Source organism: Salvelinus alpinus, unplaced genomic scaffold, assembly GCF_045679555.1.
Source record: "Salvelinus alpinus unplaced genomic scaffold, SLU_Salpinus.1 scaffold_40, whole genome shotgun sequence".
Lineage (NCBI taxonomy): Eukaryota > Metazoa > Chordata > Actinopteri > Salmoniformes > Salmonidae > Salvelinus > Salvelinus alpinus.
Window position 1 is genome coordinate 1,926,201 of NW_027255981.1, and position 20,803 is coordinate 1,947,003.

At 42.6% G+C, this 20,803-nt stretch overlaps 1 protein-coding gene across 6 annotated transcripts in view; it reads left to right on the plus strand.

Annotated features, from left to right (window-relative positions):
* The window catches only part of LOC139566989 (signal-induced proliferation-associated 1-like protein 2), a 96,636-nt gene that overhangs the window by 37,498 nt on the left and 38,335 nt on the right, over window positions 1–20,803 (plus strand). For all 6 annotated transcript variants that reach the window (XM_071388397.1, XM_071388391.1, XM_071388393.1 and 3 more), the window contains exons 2-7: window positions 2,177–3,913; window positions 6,601–6,728; window positions 8,544–8,732; window positions 12,163–12,337; window positions 16,035–16,138; window positions 18,629–18,786. In XM_071388397.1, coding sequence (XP_071244498.1) covers window positions 2,446–3,913; window positions 6,601–6,728; window positions 8,544–8,732; window positions 12,163–12,337; window positions 16,035–16,138; window positions 18,629–18,786 — 2,222 coding nt within the window. In that variant the 5' untranslated portion in view covers window positions 2,177–2,445. The remainder of the gene's footprint in view (window positions 1–2,176; window positions 3,914–6,600; window positions 6,729–8,543; window positions 8,733–12,162; window positions 12,338–16,034; window positions 16,139–18,628; window positions 18,787–20,803) is intronic.

The following is a 20,803-nucleotide window of genomic DNA, read 5'->3' on the forward strand; positions in this document are numbered from 1 at the left end:
TATGTTTTTTAATTGTAAAAAAAAAAAACACCCCCTTTTTTAGATGGTCTTGTTTTAAAGACCAATGTTCATGCAATTTATCTGACTCTTGATAATTACTATGTGCTTATTGCAATTGTGTCGTTTCTCTCTATAACGCTTAATATAGTGCTGTATGTACTGTTTTTTTTTAAATGTATTTTTAATTTGAGACATATTACAACACAAACATTGACATATTGAAGAATCGAGCATCTGATGCAGTGCACCATCATACTTGAGCTTGTCCCAACTTCCAGCATCAGTCAGACCCTACTGCAGCATCAGTCAGGCCTTTGATGGCCAATAGGAAGTATACATACTGATATGTAAAGCAGTATGAACTTGTACTTCTAAACCCATATCCACTTAATTCGGCTTTGTAGATCAGATAACTGACTCGATCCTTAGAACCAAAGTTGTCTTCTTTTGCCGAAGCGGGAACCTTTTCATAAGATTCCTGACGAGTACTGAAGGGGGGGAAGAAAGTATGTCACAAGCTGTTTTCATCTCACGCTTTCATGATCCGTTTGCTCTCAAGCAGTCGGACATCAAGGCCATGCATTTAATGAGGGCTCTTTTCTAATTTGATCTAATTTTATTAGGGTGTTTTTAATAATGGAGTAGGGCGTCATTGGGGGGCGGATGGCATCGGTTTCTCCGACTTGGGCCCCCTCGGTGTTCCGTGTCATAGCACGGCTGCCTCTGTAGTGATTGAAAATAACTTTTACACCTTGATGTTATGAGTGCTTAATGCTCGTTTCGAACAGCCGTCTGTTAGAGGTGTTTCTACACTGATTAGTGCGCAGTAGACTGTCTGGCTCTTGCAAAGAGTGTTGATTCATAAACTAGTCAGTGAAGGTCCATGGTGTTTGAATGGATGTGGCACCTTCAAAAGTATCCTGTAACAAATAAAAAAATAAAAACAAGATGTTACTTTATTCTAGTTATCATACTCTTTATTTAGTCACATTTTTTTACACTATGGTAACCTTAAAGTTAAAGTGAGCATCCAATCAGAGCCATTCAACATTCAATATAATGAGGCAAGAGAGACCGATGAAAGGATAAGGCCTGTGTTTTTCCTCAAAGGGTAGGGGGGACTATTTCGTCTGGTCAAAGTTTTGGGGCCTATCTAAAGATCGTGCACTGCTTTCGACCCGGGACTATGTAGGGAATAGGGTGCCATTTGGGACATATTCAGACGGGTATTTTCCAACATGGTATTAATATACCCCCCGGTGTTAAATCTGTTGATGTTTACTGTAGGAAATGGTGAATTATGGATATTCAAATCTGGTACGGATGTACATTTCTCCTTGTTCACAAACATTGTAGCCTGTTTTGAAATAAATCCTCTGAATAATGCAACTTACCTTAACATAAACATACCCCCTCCACTCTTTTTACAATTTTTAATAAGGGCAATTCCACAGTAATGTTGTAAGTAGTATCACTTTCTAATGCATACAGTACTTGTCAGGAAGGTTGAAATGTTGGTCACATGTTCACACGGTTAATCACATTCCAAGATGACTAACCAAATACTGGTTAATGTTGGCAGTTTTATACTGTTTTCCGAAATTTTGCCCTGCACAACTTTAACATTTTAATGACTCCACAGTCCAGAGGCAGTGTGATAAACAGTTGACTTTGAGAGTGATAGGATGATTCAAATCATATGACATTGTTACTCTTCTGTAAGACCTAGGAGGCATTACTTGTTTTTGCATAGGCTGTGTGGCATGTTACATTATTAACAGATCAGATAACTGTGATAAATCTTTCTAATTCAACAAGGTTGTGGGCCATTTACAGCCATGTAGTTTGCAGCACCTAGAGACATGAAATAATTCATTCTAAATTATTGCAAATGAGCCTTTGAACTTGAAAAGGCCTTTAATCTTTCAGCCACACCATTCCCAATGTGCCAAAAAACCCATCAAAGCAATACATATGTCTTTTGTTCTAATATTGGTACATGGACATTGTTTGTAGGCCCTCGGTCCGATTGATTAAACCGAAATAGCAATGACAATTGATGTTCATTGCGTTTAGGCCTTTGTACAAATTGTTGAAATGCAATTTTAGATCTGTTTTTATTTTTGATGTTATAATTGAATGAAATTAACCTGTGTTATGTTTCTCACTTTTTAAGATCTGAATCCACAAAGGATCACCATGTGTCGGTCATTGGCTTGATGTGGACCAGGAAAGGATCTTCACCTTCCTCTATGCTGCACTGTCCCTCAGAGACCCAAGCAGATCTGTCAAGCTAATCATTTTCTATGGATTATGGACCTGGCGAAGTGAAACCCCAAATTTGGGTTTTTGCCTAGTACTACCTGATCGCAGTTTCCAGAGCAAATGGCTTGTATTGGAAACCAGTCATGAAATTTGGGACTGTAAGGTACCTGTACACAGGATATGAACGCGCCTAGCCTCTGGACTGAGGACGTAGCGAATCTTGCTGGAGTAGCTGGCGAACCAAAGGGCTCCAATCATCTGATGCAGTCGGATAACCCGTTCAACAAGAAACTCCAAGCGTTAAAGAGGCCCATGGGACCTCCAAACGCCAACGTGCAAGGAACGCCAGCCATGCCCAAGATGGGTGTCCGGGCGAGGGTGTCGGACTGGCCCCAGCGAAAGGACAGCTGGGAGTCACAACCTCCACCAGGCTATGACAGCCTGGTGCCGACCTTCCAGAAGGGACCGTCAAATCTTAGCACAGAGGTCACCCTCCAAAAGAACCAGGAGTTGCCCAGTGCCGAGTTCCCAGAGACCAAGTATCCGCTGTGTGACCTCCTGAGCCACTCCCCCATGAAGGGCTTCCCTGGGATCAAGAGGAGCAACAGCGAGGTCACCATTAGTGACATCGGCGCCGAGGACTTGGATCACACCACCATCAACCCCAACACTGGGGCCACCTTGCGCCGTGAGTATGGCAGCACGTCCTCTCTCGACAAGCAGAGTCTGTCCGGCGCCAGCAAAGACCTTGTGGGAACCCTGAGGGGCTACCACATGGAGGACCGCTCGGACCAACCCAGCGTGCCTCCTCCACAGAGTTTCCCGGAGCTACTGCGTCTCAACACCACCCTGTCACCCAGCCTACAGACGGCCGCCCAGATCGCGCGAGGCGACATAGTCTGCATCCCGGGCTACGACTACGTGGACAGCTCCCTGCTCTACAGCCGTGAGCGGGAGAAGTCCTTTATCCAACGCATGAAGGCGGAGAAGGCCGACACCTCCATCTTCCGGAGGCTGCGGAATGTGAAGAGCGAGGGCGAGTACCTGGACCAGGAGGACGGAGGGCGCTTCGGAAGGCCCCTGAGCTTCCAGAAGTGCTTCGCCCACTACGACGTGCAGAGCGTCCTCTTCAACATCAGCGAGGCGGTGGCCAACCGCGCCGACCTGGGTCGCAGGAAGAACACTACCACTGGGGCATCGGCCGCCTCTCAGTGCCAGACGCCGGCTTCTGGGCTGGGAGACAGCGCCACGACTATGCCCATCTGTGAGTCACCCGTAGGCAGCTGCGAGGACCTGGGCCACAAGGCCAGCATGGATGCAGATGAAGGGGATGGGAAGAGCAATACCCTGGTGCTCAGCTGCCCGTACTTCCGTAACGAGACTGGTGGCGAGGGCGAGAGGAAGGTGGCCCTGAGCAAAGCCAGCAGCGCCAGCTATGGGAGTGGAGACTATGCTGCTAACTATGGGGTTGGAGGACAAGGCTACTCTGTGGAATCATCGCTCAGCACCCGGTGCACCAACGCAGGGGTGTCGGTGCTCGAGGTGCCAAGGGAGAGCCAGGCTTTCCACAGGGACATGTACAAGCGCTATATAATCGAACACATTGACCAGGGGGCCTACTACTACCACAAGTACTTTTACAATAAAGGTAAGAGAGGCATTGATTACCTCCTAATACTAAATTGTTTCCTTACTATAATGTACTTTTCAGTTTTTCAAGTTCATTTACGATGTGCTTTGCAGTGTTTACAAATGCACACCGTTTGCAGACACGCCATAGAATCTGGCCATGTGTAGCTAAATGTGAGCGTTGCTGAAAATCTTTGACCTGCTCAGTGAATGAGGAAAGAATTGACTGGAGTAGACGTCAACATGACACCTGAGATTGCAGGTACATGTCAAATCTGCAATTTTCCACTCCGCTTTTTAGATGGCATAAGTGTAGCTTGTTTGTTGACCACAACTTCTGGGCACTTAAAGGCACTTAAATGTCGCTTATATGTCAGAGATGACGACAGTCACGCTCGAGTCACCGTCGCAATGCAGCGCATTAGTTTTCCTCTCTACATTTGTCAGTATCCATAGGTTGAAAATAAATAAATATTAGTCATATGAATATCCACAATCAACCCAAGATGTCGCTAATAGCTTTTTTCAGACTTGAGCTAAACTTGAAGATGGGCGATTCCACGCCAGCGTAGGTGGAAAATATTTTTTGGTGTCTCAGATTGTTCTGGCAATTTCTCACAAACTTCGTTGGGAGGAAGAATGATGAACTGATGAGTTAAGAACAAATTCTTAATTTTAATGACGGCCTAGGAACAGTGGGTTAACTGCCTTGTTCAGGGGCAGAACGACAGCTCGGGGATTCGATCTTGCAACCTTTCGGTTACTAGTCCAACGCTCTAACCACTAGGCTACCTGACGCCGCAGATTGAGGGACATTTTTTATTAAATCAATTTTAGAGTAAGGGGTCTGAATACTTTTCGAATGCTCTGTATAATTTATAAGTGATATAGACCATTGAAGCTCTTTTGGGATTTTTGTTGTTGTGGGAAAACAAACTATATACACTTCATGATCAAAAGTATCGTCAAACATCTTAAAATGGAGTTGGTCCCCCATTTGCTGCTGTAACAGCCTCCACTCTTTTGGGAAGGCTTTCCACTAAATGTTGGAACATTGCTGCAGGGACTTGCTTCCATTCAACCACGAGCATTAGTGAGGATGGGCACTGATGTTGGGTGATTAGGTCTGGCTCGCCGTCGACGTTCCAATTTATTGTGAGCTTGTGTGGCCTACCACTTCGCGGCTGAGCCGTTGATGCTCCTATATGTTTCCACCTCACAATAACAGCACTTAAAGTTGACCGGGGCAGCTCTAGCAGGACAGAAATTTGATGAACTGACTTGTTGTAAAGGTGGCATCCTATGACGGTGCCACGTTGAAAGTCACTGAGCTCTTCAAAGCTTGTCTATGGAGATTGCATGGCTGTGTGCTTGATTTTTACTCGTGTCAGCAACGGGTCTGGCTGAAATGGTCGAATCCACTAATTTGAAGATTAGCGTCCACATACTTTTGTTTATTTATATATATATAATCCCATAAATTAAAGCTAGACAGTCAGGGAGTACATTTTGACAGAGGAAATGGAACACATTTCCAGTGCAGCTTGCCGGACCTCGTTGAAATCTGAATGTGGCCTCCGGGGCAAAATGAATTTGACACCCCTGGTCCTCTCCTTTATTTACCTTTTCAACACTTTCTACTTTCCACTTATGTTTATTGTTATGCACTTCATTTCAGGGATGAATTTAATGAAACCCGTACTGAAGTTAATGGAACTACAAAGACTGTTTTTCCTACAGTGCAGGTTTCGGTCCGTGCAGGATTTATGGAAATGAGCCTGTAGTTACATGTCTTTTCGAACCCTACAAGGTCATATGCCTACATGTCAATTAATCAAGTAAAGGGAGCATTACTACATGAATTGTATTTTGTCTACTCATTGATTTATTGATACACTAGGTTAAGGCATATCTCTTTATGGGTTATTGATACACTAGGTTAAGGCTTATCTCTTTATGGGTTATTGATACACTAGGTTAAGGCTTATCTCTTTATGGGTTATTGATACACTAGGTTAAGGCATATCTCTTTATGGGTTATTGATACACTAGGTTAAGGCATATCTCTGTATGGGTTATTGATACACTAGGTTAAGGCATATCTCTGTATGTGTTATTGATACACTGGGTTAAGGCATATCTCTTTATGGGTTATTGATACACTAGGTTAAGGCATATCTCTATGGGTTATTGATACACTAGGTTAAGGCATATCTCTGTATGGGTTATTGATACACTAGGTTAAGGCATATCTCTGTATGGGTTATTGATACACTGGGTTAAGACATGTCTCTTTATGGGTTATTGATACACTGGGTTAAGGCATATCTCTTTATGGGTTATTGATACACTAGGTTAAGGCATATCTCTTTATGGGTTAGCAATGTCAGTGGGTCCATCTAGTTGGTGAATTTGGTCTACTTTTCTGGCTTTGCTCGGGTTATAATCTGTGACGCGTTGGCCCTATTCATGGAGTTTAAGGAATGCAAAGGAAAATCCAATCAAAAGGCAAATCATGTTAAGTTGAACTGTGTTTGTTGCAAATCTTTTTTTTAAATTATTTTTTTAAACATTTTACCTGTAAACCAGAGTGCCAAAGGCACATTTTCATTTTACGTGAATTGAAAATAAATATTTCTTATGTATATCATAATCCAAACCACAGCTAACGTTTGTGTTGTGCCGTCGTTTACCATTTACCCTCAGATCACCAGAACTACTTTGGCACGGATGAGAACTTGGGCCCCGTGGCGGTCAGTATCCGCCGGGAAAAGCTGGACGAGGGAAAGGAGGGAGCACAGTACAACTACCGGGTCACCTTCCGGACTAGCGAGGTAAATCATTGAAAAGGGTAGATGTCACTTAAGGCTGAGGGTGTCCTAAAATGTTTGATGTACACAGGTTCTTACTGTGGACTCTCACTGCTGACTATGCTGAATTCTAAAGTCGTGGAATATTGTCATACCTTCATACATACCGAATAATCAACGAATTCTATCACAACAAATGGTGTGACATAGAAAATACCTCTAAATTGAATTCAAACTCAACCAAGTAGTTCCACAGAACCCCCAAGTTCAACTCTAGATAATCGCAACCAAAAGGTACATCTGTTCTGAGACGATACACAGTCAACTAGATGAGCAGACTTTTTGTATGATCAAACCAATGGGACATTAGACAACTTTTAATCTGAGTTAATGGAAGTTAAACTCTTAAAGGGAAAGTTTGATCCCACGATATGTTAGTTCTCCCATGAGACACTGTAAGTGGGGCGTTCGTGGTTGCACTTCTTATGACTCGCTAATGCTAAAAGCTAATCTATTTAGTTTTACTAAAAGCTAATTCCCTAACTTAAACGTCTCTCTCCCAGTTCACTGGGTTAACTGCATGCAAGCGGGAAAGTGAAGCTGTTTGGGGAGGCACTCTCTTTTCATCACAAGTATCCTAGGTTACTACTCCATATATCACTCACGTTTCTTATATATCACAGTAATTTATCTTTTACGTTTTCTTCCTGATGTAGTTAATTTTTTAAATATTATTCATAATTTGTAAGCATCCCCCCCCCCCCCCCCCCCCCAAAAACGGAATACTTCTTTAAATAACATCATAGCTACATTACTCAAGATAGTCAAACACTTAAATGATTCCCACTCACTTATAATGTGTTACAAACATTATTTAGGATCATGTTGCTCTAAAAAACATGGGTGCAGAAAAGATTCTGACATCCGCACCAAATTTTGAACCTTTAATAACAACTTTCACGAATGAGCCTTTATAGATGCTTACACTTCATGAATAACTTTCAATGTTGTACCTAAATCCTTATAGGCGTTACAATCATTACAATTCATATGTGCTCAATTCTTAAGTCTAAGCCGTTTGGGGGCTTCTAAGCTGCCATATGGAATTGCTTTAAGAAGGTCATACCATGGATCATCCTTTACTATTGTAACCCATAGAAACGCATTGAATTACACATTCATAAATGGCCAAAAATACAATAAAAAAAATGAATAAAGTTTTGAAGTGTGTCTTTTATCTAGGAGATATAAGAACGCTCAGGAAATATTTTTTGGGCACAGAACTACCTCCATACTTCCATTAATTTGTGTGGGTTACATTTAGACGAATCCCGTGTCACTTGTGAGGGTCGTAGAGCAAAATGGAGTACACCATCACGTTCGTTTGTCTCCCCGTTCTACGGTGATATATGTAGCCCAAACGGTTCTGGACACTACAGACAAACGTTAGTACATTAGCGTTACCGACTTCAAACGAGTCCCGTGACAAACTGTTTGGATGCTAGAGACGGAGAAGACCGATTTTTTTCGGCATGTCTCCTGGTCTGACAAACAGCACTGTAGATCTGCCACTTTCCACGCAGATGTGGAAGGGTGACATGGGTGACGCGGTGGATTGAGACGCAGCTCTAGCTTAAACTGACAGACTTTGATGCACCGGTGCATCAATACACTCTAGGGGGTTAAACTTAGCAAATAATGAAACCGTTATTCATAATTTATACTTACTTATAATTTGCAACTTTATTCACGAGTTTATAAATTGTTACTCGAAATTCAACTCAACCGTCAGGGCGAGACACCCAGCTGACCTCCAGCCTCTCTCTCTGTCCTCCCCAGCTCACCACTCTCCGAGGGGCCATCCTGGAAGACGCCGTTCCCTCCACCGCCAAGCATGGCATGGCCAGGGGCCTACCGCTGAAGGAGGTGCTGGAGTATGTGGTCCCAGAGCTCAACATCCAGTGTCTCAGGCTGGCCATCAGTTCGCCCAAGGTCCCTGAGCAGCTCCTCAAGCTGGACCAACAGGGGGTGAGTAACCATAGACATGCAGTCACTAGTGAAAATCTCCACACCTCTTGCACAGTCTTCATTTTGCTGGCTTAAATGATCTAAAAAGGTAACAAAACTACTCCATATTTTCAAAGTGTGTGTGTTTTGGGTCACTTAGAAATTTCCTTGTTTTTTCCATTTAAAATAACATCAAATTGATCCTAAATACAGTGTAGACATTTTTAATGTTGTAAATGACTATTGTAGCTGGAAACGGCTCATTATTTTATTTCATGGAATATCTACGTAGGCGTACAGAGGCCCATTATCAGCAACCATCACTCCTGTGTTCCAATGGCACGTTGTGTTAGCTAATCTAAGTTTATCATTTTAAAAGGCTAATTGATCATTAGAAAAACCTTTTGCAATTATGTTAGCACAGCTGAAATCTTTTGTGCTGATTAAAGAAGCAATGAAACTGGCCTTCTTTAGACTAGTTGAGTATCTGGAGCGTCAGAATTTGTGGGTTCGATTACAGGCTCAAAATGGGCAGAAACAAATACTTTTTTCTGAAACTCGCCAGTCTATTCTTGTTCTGAGAAATGAAGGCTATTCCATGCGAGAAATTGCCAAGAAACTGAAGAGCTCATACAATGCTATGTACTACTCCCTTCACAGAACAGCGCAAACTGGCCCTAACCAGAATAGAAAGAGTGGCAGGCCCCGGTGCACAACTGAGCAAGAGGACAAGTACATTAGTGTCTAGTTTGAGAAACTGACCCCTCACAATTCCTCAACTGGCAGCTTCATTAAATAGTACCCGCAAAACACCAGTCTCAACGTCAACAGTGAAGAGGTGACTCTGGGATGCTGGCCTTCTAGGCAGAGTTGCAAAGAAAAAGCCATATCTCAGACTGGCCAATAAAAGATTAAGATGGGCAAAATAACACACACATTGGACAGAGGAAGATTTGAAAAAAGTGTTATGGGCAGAAGAATCTAAGTTTTTGTGGTGTTCGGATCACAAAGAAGAACATTCGTGAGATGCAGAAAAAATGAAAAGATGCTGGAGGAGTGCTTGAGGCCATCTGTCAAGCATGGTGGAGGCAATGTGATATGCTGGGGGTGCTTTGGTGGTGGTAAAGTGGGAGATTTGTACAGGGTGAAAGGGATCTTGAAGAAGGAAGGCTATCACTCCATTTTGCAATGCCATGCCATACATACCCTGTGGACGGCGCTTAATTGGAGCCAATTTCCTTCTACAACAGGATAATGACCCAACACACAGCTCCAAACTATGCAATAAATATTTAGGGAAGAAGCAGTCAGCTGGTATTCTGTCTATAATGGAGTGGCCAGCGCAGTCACCGGATCTCAACCCTATTGAGCTGTTGTGCGAGCTGCTTGACCATATGGTACGTAAGAAGTGCCCATCAAGCCAATCCAACTTGTGGGAAGTGCTTCAGGAAGCATGGGGTGAAATCTCTTCAGATTACCTCAACAAATTGACAACTAGAATGTCTTAGGTCTGCAAGGCTGTAATTGCTGAAAATTGAGGATTCTTTGGCGAAAGCAAAGTTTGAAGGACACAATTATTATTTAAATAAAAATCATTATTTATAACTTTGTCGATGTCTTGCCTCTATTTCCTATTCATTTTGCAACTCATTTCATGTCTGTTTTCATGGAAAACAAGGACATTTCTAAGTGACCCCAAACTTTTGAACGGTAGTGTAAATGACTACGGTATTTGTATTGCAAATGAGTGCACAATATGACACACCCTAATACAATCTACATCACTGTTGTCATAAGTAAGTATTTCCGCTTACAGCAAGGGATTACGCTGCAGATTTTGATTGCTTCACTCAACTCTGGACAGGGGGAAAACAATAAGCGCTATTGCCGTGTAACTGGATATCTGGGTAACCAGAGACGTGCATCGAGACAGATCGATTCCTAAAGCATGTAACAGCAGGGGGAGAAATGGCATCGGTGTGCAATAAGAGTAATGACGAGATCAAGTTTCATACAAGCCTCTGTCATTGGCGGAAAGTGGCGGGTGGTTTGTAAATCTATTGGAGAGCGAGGAGGGGGACTCTTGACCTCTGTGAATATCTAGGGGTCACGTCTCTTATTCCTCAATTCGATTCAAGTTTAATTACATGTTCCTGAATTCAATTAAGTTTAATTACATCACCTTTCATTGATGTGATATTCATAATATCATAATAAACTTTCACCGGTTATATCTACCGTAAGTAGGACTGGAATGCTATTATTGTTTTAGCTACTCGTTAAGCAACCGTGGTGATACATCGTGAAGACAACAATCAATGGCAATCTAACGTCGCTTTACCAGCAGTACTTCCCCCACCCCCCTCAAGTGTGAATCCTTCACTAAGGCGGCACAGCTTCCGTTCCCCTTGTCCAAAACAATATGGCCTCGGCTCCTACTGAATTTGTGCAGTGTTGCCACGACAACTGCCGCAGCGGCACCAGGAGGCGCGAGACCCTTTATTTCCTTTATTCCCTGTGTTAGGAGAGATGAGAAGAGACCAGCCAAGCAAATTGGGACTTTTCTAGATTTTAATAAATTTTTCTTTTGACCGCTCGTCTCGTCATGTCGCCTAGCTGTGAGCAGTGGGCACCCCCACTGTCTTTTGTTTCACAAGTGTCTACTGATCCCAGTCTTGCACCACACACCTCAAGCCTCCCCACACACCAAAAAAAAAAAACGTTTCATCCTATAGCATTTCTAAGATTATTAAATGATTCAGGACCAACAGTTAGGTGTGGTCTGAGGGGCACTCACACTGTAATTACTTCCTCTTTTTGTGTGTGTGTCTGCTCCGCAGTGCACTTAGCACTAGCTCTCAAAATGAACGATCTCAGCACCGGGTGTCAGGTAATAGGTATTGATAGCAGGAGATAAAATCCACTTGGGCTGGTAAAACTCTTGGAAAAAGCCCTTCCTCCCTGAGTGCTTACATGGGCGTTTCAGTCTAATTTGACACCGTACACCGGCGCCGGCATTCGTCTCTGACACTACAGAGCATTTCAATCAAGAGTGTAGATAAGGAGGAACGCATTGTTGGAAACTGTATGTCCCATCTCGGTGTTGCGCTGAAATAACGTGTCTTGTAAAAAATAGCACCTGCTATAATTTGGTCATGAGCCCAAACATTTTGAGAAATGTTTCACAAGCGTTATGCCAGTTACCTTTATAAGATTTGAATTGAGATAAAAATATATATTATCGTATAATAAACGGATATTAGGTGTCTGTTTAACCCACCTCTATATTACAAGGTTCTTTCACCCATTAGCATGGAATAAACAGACATTAGGTGTCTGCTAACCCACCTCTATATTACAAGGTTCTTCCACCCATTAGCATGGAATAAACGGATATTGGGCAGACATTGACATGTCATAACCCCAACCCTATTGTTCTTTGTGGTTCCAGTTGAGCTTCCAGCACAAGGTGGGCATCATGTACTGCCAGGCGGGCCAGAGCACCGAAGAGGAGATGTACAACAATGAGAGTGCCAGCCCCGCCCTGGAGGAGTTCATGGAGCTGCTGGGCCAGAAGGTCAGGCTGAAGGGCTTCACCAAGTACCGGGCCCAGCTGGACAACAAAAGTAAGTGTTCACGGCTCAACACACACACCATTTGTTTGTTTTATTCGCATTTGATTTATCATATGGTTGATAAATGTGCAATAAGTTAGAAGATCAGGGCCCAGCTGGACACGTACTGTACATCATCTTGTACGGACCAACTGAAAAGAAGAAGAATGCCGTTTTGAATGACATATCTTTTGATAGGAGCAAACTTAGAAGTTAGTCCTTTTCTCTGTATAAAAAAAATGTGGTAGATCGCAAAAGAACTACAAAAAAAAGTCCATGTCTCTCTGTACACTGAAAAAATATTTTTATTTTATAATACTTAAAAAAAAATATACAGTGGGGAGAACAAGTATTTGATACACTGCCGATTTTGCAGGTTTTCCTACTTACAAAGCATGTAGAGGTCTGTAATTTTTATCATAGGTACACTTCAACTGTGAGAGACGGAATCTAAAACAAAAATCCAGAAAATCACATTGTATGATTTTTAAGTAATTCATTTGCATTTTATTGCATGACATAAGTATTTGATCACCTACCAACCAGTAAGAATTCCGGCTCTCACAGACCTGTTAGTTTTTCTTTAAGAAGCCCTCCTGTTCTCCACTCATTACCTGTATTAACTGCACCTGTTTGAACTCGTTACCTGTATAAAAGACACCTGTCCACACACTCAATCAAACAGACTCCAACCTCTCCACAATGGCCAAGACCAGAGAGCTGTGTAAGGACATCAGGGATAAAATTGTAGACCTGCACAAGGCTGGGATGGGCTACAGGACAATAGGCAAGCAGCTTGGTGAGAAGGCAACAACTGTTGGCGCAATTATTAGAAAATAGAAGAAAATAGAAGAAGTTCAAGATGATGGTCAATCACCCTCGGTCTGGGGCTCCATGCAAGATCTCACCTCGTGGGGCATCAATGATCATGAGGAAGGTGAGGGATCAGCCCAGAACTACACGGCAGGACCTGGTCAATGACCTGAAGAGAGCTGGGACCACAGTCTCAAAGAAAACCATTAGTAACACACTACGCCGTCATGGATTAAAATCCTGCAGCGCACACAAGGTCCCCCTGCTCAAGCAGGCGCATGTCCAGGCCCGTCTGAAGTTTGCCAATGACCATCTGGATGATCCAGAGGAGGAATGGGAGAAGGTCATGTGGTCTGATGATTCAAAAATAGAGCTTTTTGGTCTAAACTCCACTCGCCGTGTTTGGAGGAAGAAGAAGGATGAGTACAACCCCAAGAACACCATCCCAACCGTGAAGCATGGAGGTGGAAACATCATTCTTTGGGGATGCTTTTCTGCAAAGGGGACAGGACGACTGCACCGTATTGAGGGGAGGATGGATGGGGCCATGTATTGCGAGATCTTAGCCAACAACCTCCTTCCCTCAGTAAGAGCATTGATGATGGGTCGTGGCTGGGTCTTCCAGCATGACAACGACCCGAAACACACAGCCAGGGCAACTAAGGAGTGTCTCCGTAAGAAGTATCTCAAGGTCCTGGAGTGGCCTAGCCAGTCTCCAGACCTGAACCCAATAGAAAATCTTTGGAGGGAGCTGAAAGTCCGTATTGCCCAGCGACAGCCCCGAAACCTGAAGGATCTGGAGAAGGTCTGTATGGAGGAGTGGGCCAAAATCCCTGCTGCAGTGTGTGCAAACCTGGTCAAGAACTACAGGAAACGTATGATCTCTGTAATTGCAAACAAAGGATTCTGTACCAAATATTAAGTTCTGCTTTTCTGATGTATCAAATACTTATGTCATGCAATAAAATGCGAATTAATTACTTAAAAATCATACAATGTGATTTTCGGGATTTTTGTTTTAGATTCCGTCTCTCACAGTTGAAGTGTACCTATGATAAAAATTACAGACCTCTACATGCTTTGTAAGTAGGAAAATCGGCAAAATCGGCAGTGTATCAAATACTTGTTCTCCCCACTGTATACACACAAGTGCCTTGCAGAGTTTTGCTAATGCAGCGAAGGACTACCTTCCATGTTTGTTCCTATCAGTCAATACTGTTTCCGCCACACCCAAACCCACACAGCTCCTATCCTTTGTTTCTCCTTCGCTTTGAAAGTGTGGAGTATGTGAAACAAGTTATCTTCTTGAATATGAAAACCAAGCCACTGTATATGGAGATATGACTAAAGTCTATAGAGGTACTGTATGAGTTTGGCCAACTTCAGAGCTGTTGTTGCCTTCTGCTTGATGCTGGCAACACCAGGACTGATTGGTACTGATTCCCATATGTGTTTATAAATTCAGCAAAAAAAGAAACGTCCTCTCACTGTCAACTGCGTTTATTTTCAGCAAACTTAACATGTGTAAATATTTGTATGAACATAACAAGATTCAACAACTGAGACATGAACTGAACCAGTTCCACAGACATGTGACGAACAGAAAGGGAGTAATGTGTCCCTGAACAAATGGGGGGGGGGGGTCAAAATCAAAAGTAACAGTCAGTATCTGGTGTGGCCACCAGCTGCATTAAGTACTGCAGTGCATCTCCTCCTCATGGACTGCACCAGATTTTCCAGTTCTTGCTGTGAGATGTTACCCCACTCTTCCACAAAGGCACCTGCAAGTTCCCGGACATTCTGGGGGGAATAGCCCTAGACCTCACCCTCCGATCCAACAGGTCCCAGACGTGCTCAATGGGATTGAGATCCGGGCTCTTCCCTGGCCATGGCAGAACACTGACATTCCGATCTTGTAGGAAATCACGCACAGAACGAGCAGTATGTCTGTATAAGAGATCTTAAAACATATCTTTTTAGCTTTGCTTTTCCTTCGGGTGCTTTTTAGTCATTCAGTTTTTGTCACTCTTTTTAGTTTTTATTCTTATGTTTGTTGTGTAGTAAATATTTCAGCTTTTATTTTACTTGTTTTTTATCATTTTTTTCCTGTGAAGCACATTTTGTTGCATTCCATGTCTGAAATGAGCTGTATAAATAAAGCTTGATTTCACTTGGTATCTGTGAATAAACCCGGGTGGGTCTTTTCTATCTAAACCATAGCAACACTCTCTTTACATTTATTGTCATGTGTACCATGTTGGTTTTATTTGCTTCGCAGTTCTAAGCTGTATCGTGCGTAATGCTCTTGGGGAAATCATTCAGATCACTCTTTTGATTATTCTGGAGGCCCGAAATTCAGTTACAGCAATCAAGATTTTATGCCATCTTAAAGCAGTGTCCGTCTGTCAAACCTGATTCCTAGACATAACACGCAATCTGCCCAGCATTCATATAAAGCCACCTATACAGGAACAAGGGCCAGTGTTGTTTCTGAGCTCAAGGGAAAGAGAACGGGCCATTTAGAAATACCCAGAAATAGACTGGCCATAGGGCATTTCAGGCAAATGCAAGATAGCAGGTCTGTCAGCCCAGTGGTCCTGTGTACATTTGTTTAAAAAAATCATTTGCGCTGTATTATCGTTATTTGACTAATAATGGGGGGCCTCACGAAAACAAATGGGCTGTGGGGGGCCTCACGAAAACAAATGTTAGAAATGCTCATTTCTGGTTCCAGTCCGTCCCTGGCAACACCACAGGATTATTGTTGCAGAATACAATGATCTTATTGCAGATAATTTTTCCCGGAGACTGCAGTATAGCATTCTTTTCATTTCTATTGTTTAGAATGTCTCCGTCTGAGCTGCTCTGACCTAAATTCTTTGTTTGGGTGTTACAGCGGATTCCACCGGAACACATTCTCTCTACACTACTTACAAAGACTACGAGCTGATGTTCCACGTGTCCACACTGCTCCCCTACACCCCCAACAACAGACAACAGGTGAGTGGACTCTGGAAGTCTCTGGGTATCTGCTAGCAACGCTACCTCTAGCTTCCTTCACACTGGACACGGACGCGTAACATTTTTATCCACGTGTTCATCTGACTCTGGGGAAGTAGCTAAAAGGCCTCATTGCCAACATCCCCAAGTATCCCTTTTAAAGCAGCTCTAGTCAATCTGTGTCCACCCACAGTGGGCCCCCAACATTTTGTGAAAGTAGTCTGAGAGATTGGTCTCGGCAAATGTCACTGCCACTGAGGTATTTGAATATTGTTGTAACTGCCCTTAAATCCAGATTTTGGAGTGCCACTTCAAAAGAAGTTAAGTTAACAACTTTTTGATAATTAACATAAAGATCTAGTAGGTCAGCTTTTGAAACATTAAGGGCTGAATCTAAACTTGAAATGTGCACATAACCAGTGGTAGAAAAAGTACCCAATTTTCATACTTCAGTAGAAGTAAAGATACCTTAGTATGGGATGACCAGGGATGTTCTCTTGATCAGCGTGTGAATTGGACCATTTTCCTGTCCTGCTAAGCATTCAAATTATAACAAGTACTTTTGGGTGTCAAGGAAAATGTATGGAGTAAATAGTACATTATTTTCTTTAGGAGTGTAAAAGTAGTCAAACATAGAAATAGTAAAGTACAGATACCCGCAAAAACTACTTAAGTAGTACTTCAACGTTTTTTTACTTAAGTACTTTACACCACTGCACATAACCCTCTTGAGTTAGATTGTCGCAGAGCCACGGAAATTAATTGGCATAATAAAAAAATCCCCATCAAAATCGATAGCTAGTTGCTATCTATTTTATTACATGGGTTTAACTGGCAACCCGGTACCAGTTTAAAAAATGTATTAAAGTATATATGGAAATAGTTTAGTGCCCAAAAAATTGGGTTAAATATGTGCAAAAATAATAGAATAGTTTCCTGATCTTATATCACTCAAATATAGGACAGACACTTCAAAACAAACTTACATTTTTTTACTATCTAAAAAGGATCTGTTTTTACATGTATGAATATGTTATCAATGTGTTTTCTATCGGCTAAGTTCAGTAAGCCCAAATTCAATGTTTCATCAAATACTGTTTTAATATTTTTGGGGGGATATCTAAAGGGGTTCTAAAATTCTAAATCAAATGGCTAAATGATCCTTGATATGACCATCTTAACAATTCCATATGTTAGCTTGGTATCCCCCCCCCAGAAACTCAAGTCAAGCTCACATTTTTTAAGCTGCTTTGAAAAATATTTTTTTTAATCACTTATGTTAATGAAGTTAACTCTAAATGCAACCCTTTTTTTAATCGTCATTATAGTGATCCTTATCATGAACATTTCTTATAGTTTATAACCCTTTACTACAGCAGGTATCTTGCCATGTTGATCCTTTAGTCACAATCTGCTCTCCAATATTAGAAATTGGCACTCTTCATTTCAGAGTTGCGCATAATTTCCCCCCAGTCAGTGACTTGTTAATTGGAAATGATATTTCTGGAGATGTTGCCACGACAACAATTTCGCATGCACTCCTCAATTCAATTCCCACTCTGCTTGGTGTCTGTGAATATGCCTGGGTGGGTCTTTCTATCTAGACCATAGCAACACGCCCTATAAATGAATTGTCACGTGCACCATGTTGATTCTATTTGCTTTGCAGTCGTAAGCAGTATCTTACGTAAAGCTCTTGGGAACAGCATTCAGATCAGTTTTTTTATTTTTATTAATGGACTATTCTGCAGGTCTGAAATTAAGTTACAGCAATAAAGATTTTAGGCCATCTTAAAGCTGTGGCCATCTGGCAATCCTGATTCCTGGACATGCCGCAATCTGCCCAGCGTTCATAGAAAGCCACCTATACAGGAACGAGGGCCAGTGTCTTTCTGAGCTTTACGAAATTAGAACGGGCCATGTGTCTTGGGCTTCGCATGTGTCTTGGGCCTTGATGATTATTATTATTATTATTATTCCTCCCCTGGGATCCCATTTGATTTCTGAGATTAGCCGTAAACCCCCCCCCCCCCCCCCAAGGTCGGCAGAGGCTCTGCCACTACTTGAGCCCCTTTATCCAGTCAATTCCACCCCTCATCCCGTTTGTTTACCACCTACACCAAGGGACTTAACAGATTATGGCCTCCTGGTGAGGAGGCTATCGCCCTGTTAAGAAACCCTGGACCCTAGCCACTGCCTTTAGCACTTCTGTTGATTGGCAAGGATATGAGAGGTATAAGCAATATGACAGAACTGTAGCTCCCACAGGCCCTCTGATAGACTACAAATAAACAAGTTTTACTGTTCTCCATATCCTTTCCTTGACCACTTAACAGCTTGACTTGTGTTCTAGAATGGGATAGATTTCCATCATTTAGGTCTTCATCAGCCTTTGAGACCTTGTCCTAGTCTCTCATGTACTGTAAGGGCATTTATTCTTCTGAATTCTAATGTGCTTTTTCTTTTCCGTTTCCTTTTCTTGCCATTTAGCTACTGAGGAAGAGGCACATTGGAAATGACATCGTCACCGTCATCTTCCAGGAATCTGGTGCTCTTCCCTTCACTCCCAAAAACATTCGCTCACACTTCCAGCACGTGTTCATCATCGTCAGAGTCCACAACCCTTGCACAGAAAATGTTTGCTACAGGTGAGCAAAGCGGACCGCCGACACTTCTAAAATGCATGGTGTGAGAGATGTGTAAAGCTGGTTTCAATTAACTTGCATTGATTCAAGCATTCATGTACCTAAGGGCCCAATTTCAATAAGGCTGGAATCCAATCATTATAAGAAGTACCTCTATTAATGATTGTTGAATCAAGTGTCAACTCCCTCCATCGCTAAAGTTCAGTCCCTGGACAATAAAGTTGACAAGCTTAGGGCTAGGATCTCTTTCCAGAGAGACATCAGGGACTGTATAACAGTCTTTTTTTTATGCTTCAAGATTGTTTTGATCATGCGGACCTGGAAATATTCCGGGTCGCCTCTGAGAATAGTAGTATTGACGTACACACTGACTCGGAGACTGGGTTCATAAGGAAGTGCATAGAGGATGTTGTCCCATTGTGACGATTAGAACTCATCTAAACCAAAAACCGTGGATAGATTGCAGCATTCGCGCAAAACTAAAAGTGTGAAATATCGCATTTAACCATGGCAAGGTGACAGGGGAATGTGGACCTGTACAAGCAGGCGTGACCTCAGTAACGCAATCAAGAGGCAAAACAACATTACACAGTGGAGTTGTATTAAACTGCTCCGACACGAGACATATATGTGGCAGGGACTCCAGACAATCACGGATTATGAAAGGGAAGCCAGCCGCGTTGTGGACACCTACACCTCACTCCTGGACGAGCTAAACACTTTCTGCCGTTTCGAGGAAAACAACATAGAGCCGCCGACATAGCTACCGATGCTCACCAGAACTCTGTGCTTTCGTCCTCCGTGGCTGACGTAAGTAAGTAATTGAAGCGTGTAAATGCATGCAAGGCTGCCAGAGCCACTCCTCAGCAAAAGGCACAGGACAGCCCACTTGGAGTTTGCCAAAAGGCACCTAAAGGCTCTCAGACTACGAGAAACCAGATGCCCTGGTCTGATGAAACAAAGATTGAACTCTTTGGCCTAAATGTCAAGAGTCACGTCTGGAGGAAACCTGCCACCATCCCTATGGTGAGGCGTGATGGCAGCATCATGCTGTGGGGATGTTTTCAGCGGCAGGGACTGGGAGACCAGTCAGGATTTGAGGGTAGGATGAACGGCGCAAAGTACAGAGATCCTTGATGAAAACCTGCTCCAGAACGCTCATGACCTCTGACTGGGGGCGAAGATTCACCTTCCAATAGGACAACAACCCTAAGCACACAGCCAAGACCATGCAGGAGTGGCTTCTGGACAAGTCTCTGAATGTCCTTGAGTGACACAGCCAGAGCCCGGACTTGAACATGATCGAACATCTCTGGAAAGACCTGAAAATAGCTGTGCAGCAACGCTCCCCATCCAACCCGACAGCGCTTGAGAGGATCTGCAGAGAAGAATGGGAGAAACTCCCCAAATACAGATGTGCCTAGCTTGTAGCTTCAAATCCAAGAAGACTCGAGGCTGTAATTGCTGCCAAAAGTGCTTCAGCAAAGTACTGAGTAAAGGGTCTGAATACTTATGTAAATGTGATATTTATGTTTTTTAATAAGTAAAAATGTGTGAACCTGTTTTGCTTTGTCATTATGGGGTATTGTGTGTAGATTGATAAGGGAAAAATAAGGATGTAACATAACACAATTTGGAAAAAGTCAAGGGGTCTGAATACTTTCCGAATGCACTCAATATACTGTATTCTAGTCATGGCTCAACCTATATATCAACTGCTGGACAATACTGTCCATACTGCCTTTACACCATTATATGTGTGTATATACATATGTGTGTATATATATATTTATATTGCAGTCTCTGACATTGCTCGTTATTTTTCTGGATTGTGTATTTTACGTTTTTTAATTGCTAGCTATTACTGAACTGTTGGAGCTAGATACACAAGCATTTTGCTGCACCTGCGATAACATCTGCAAATCTGTGTTAGCGACCAATAAACTTTGATTTGATTTGGATATGCTGCTGTACGATTCAAATCCACTAAAATGATTTCCGGCCCTTACTGTTAGAGGAC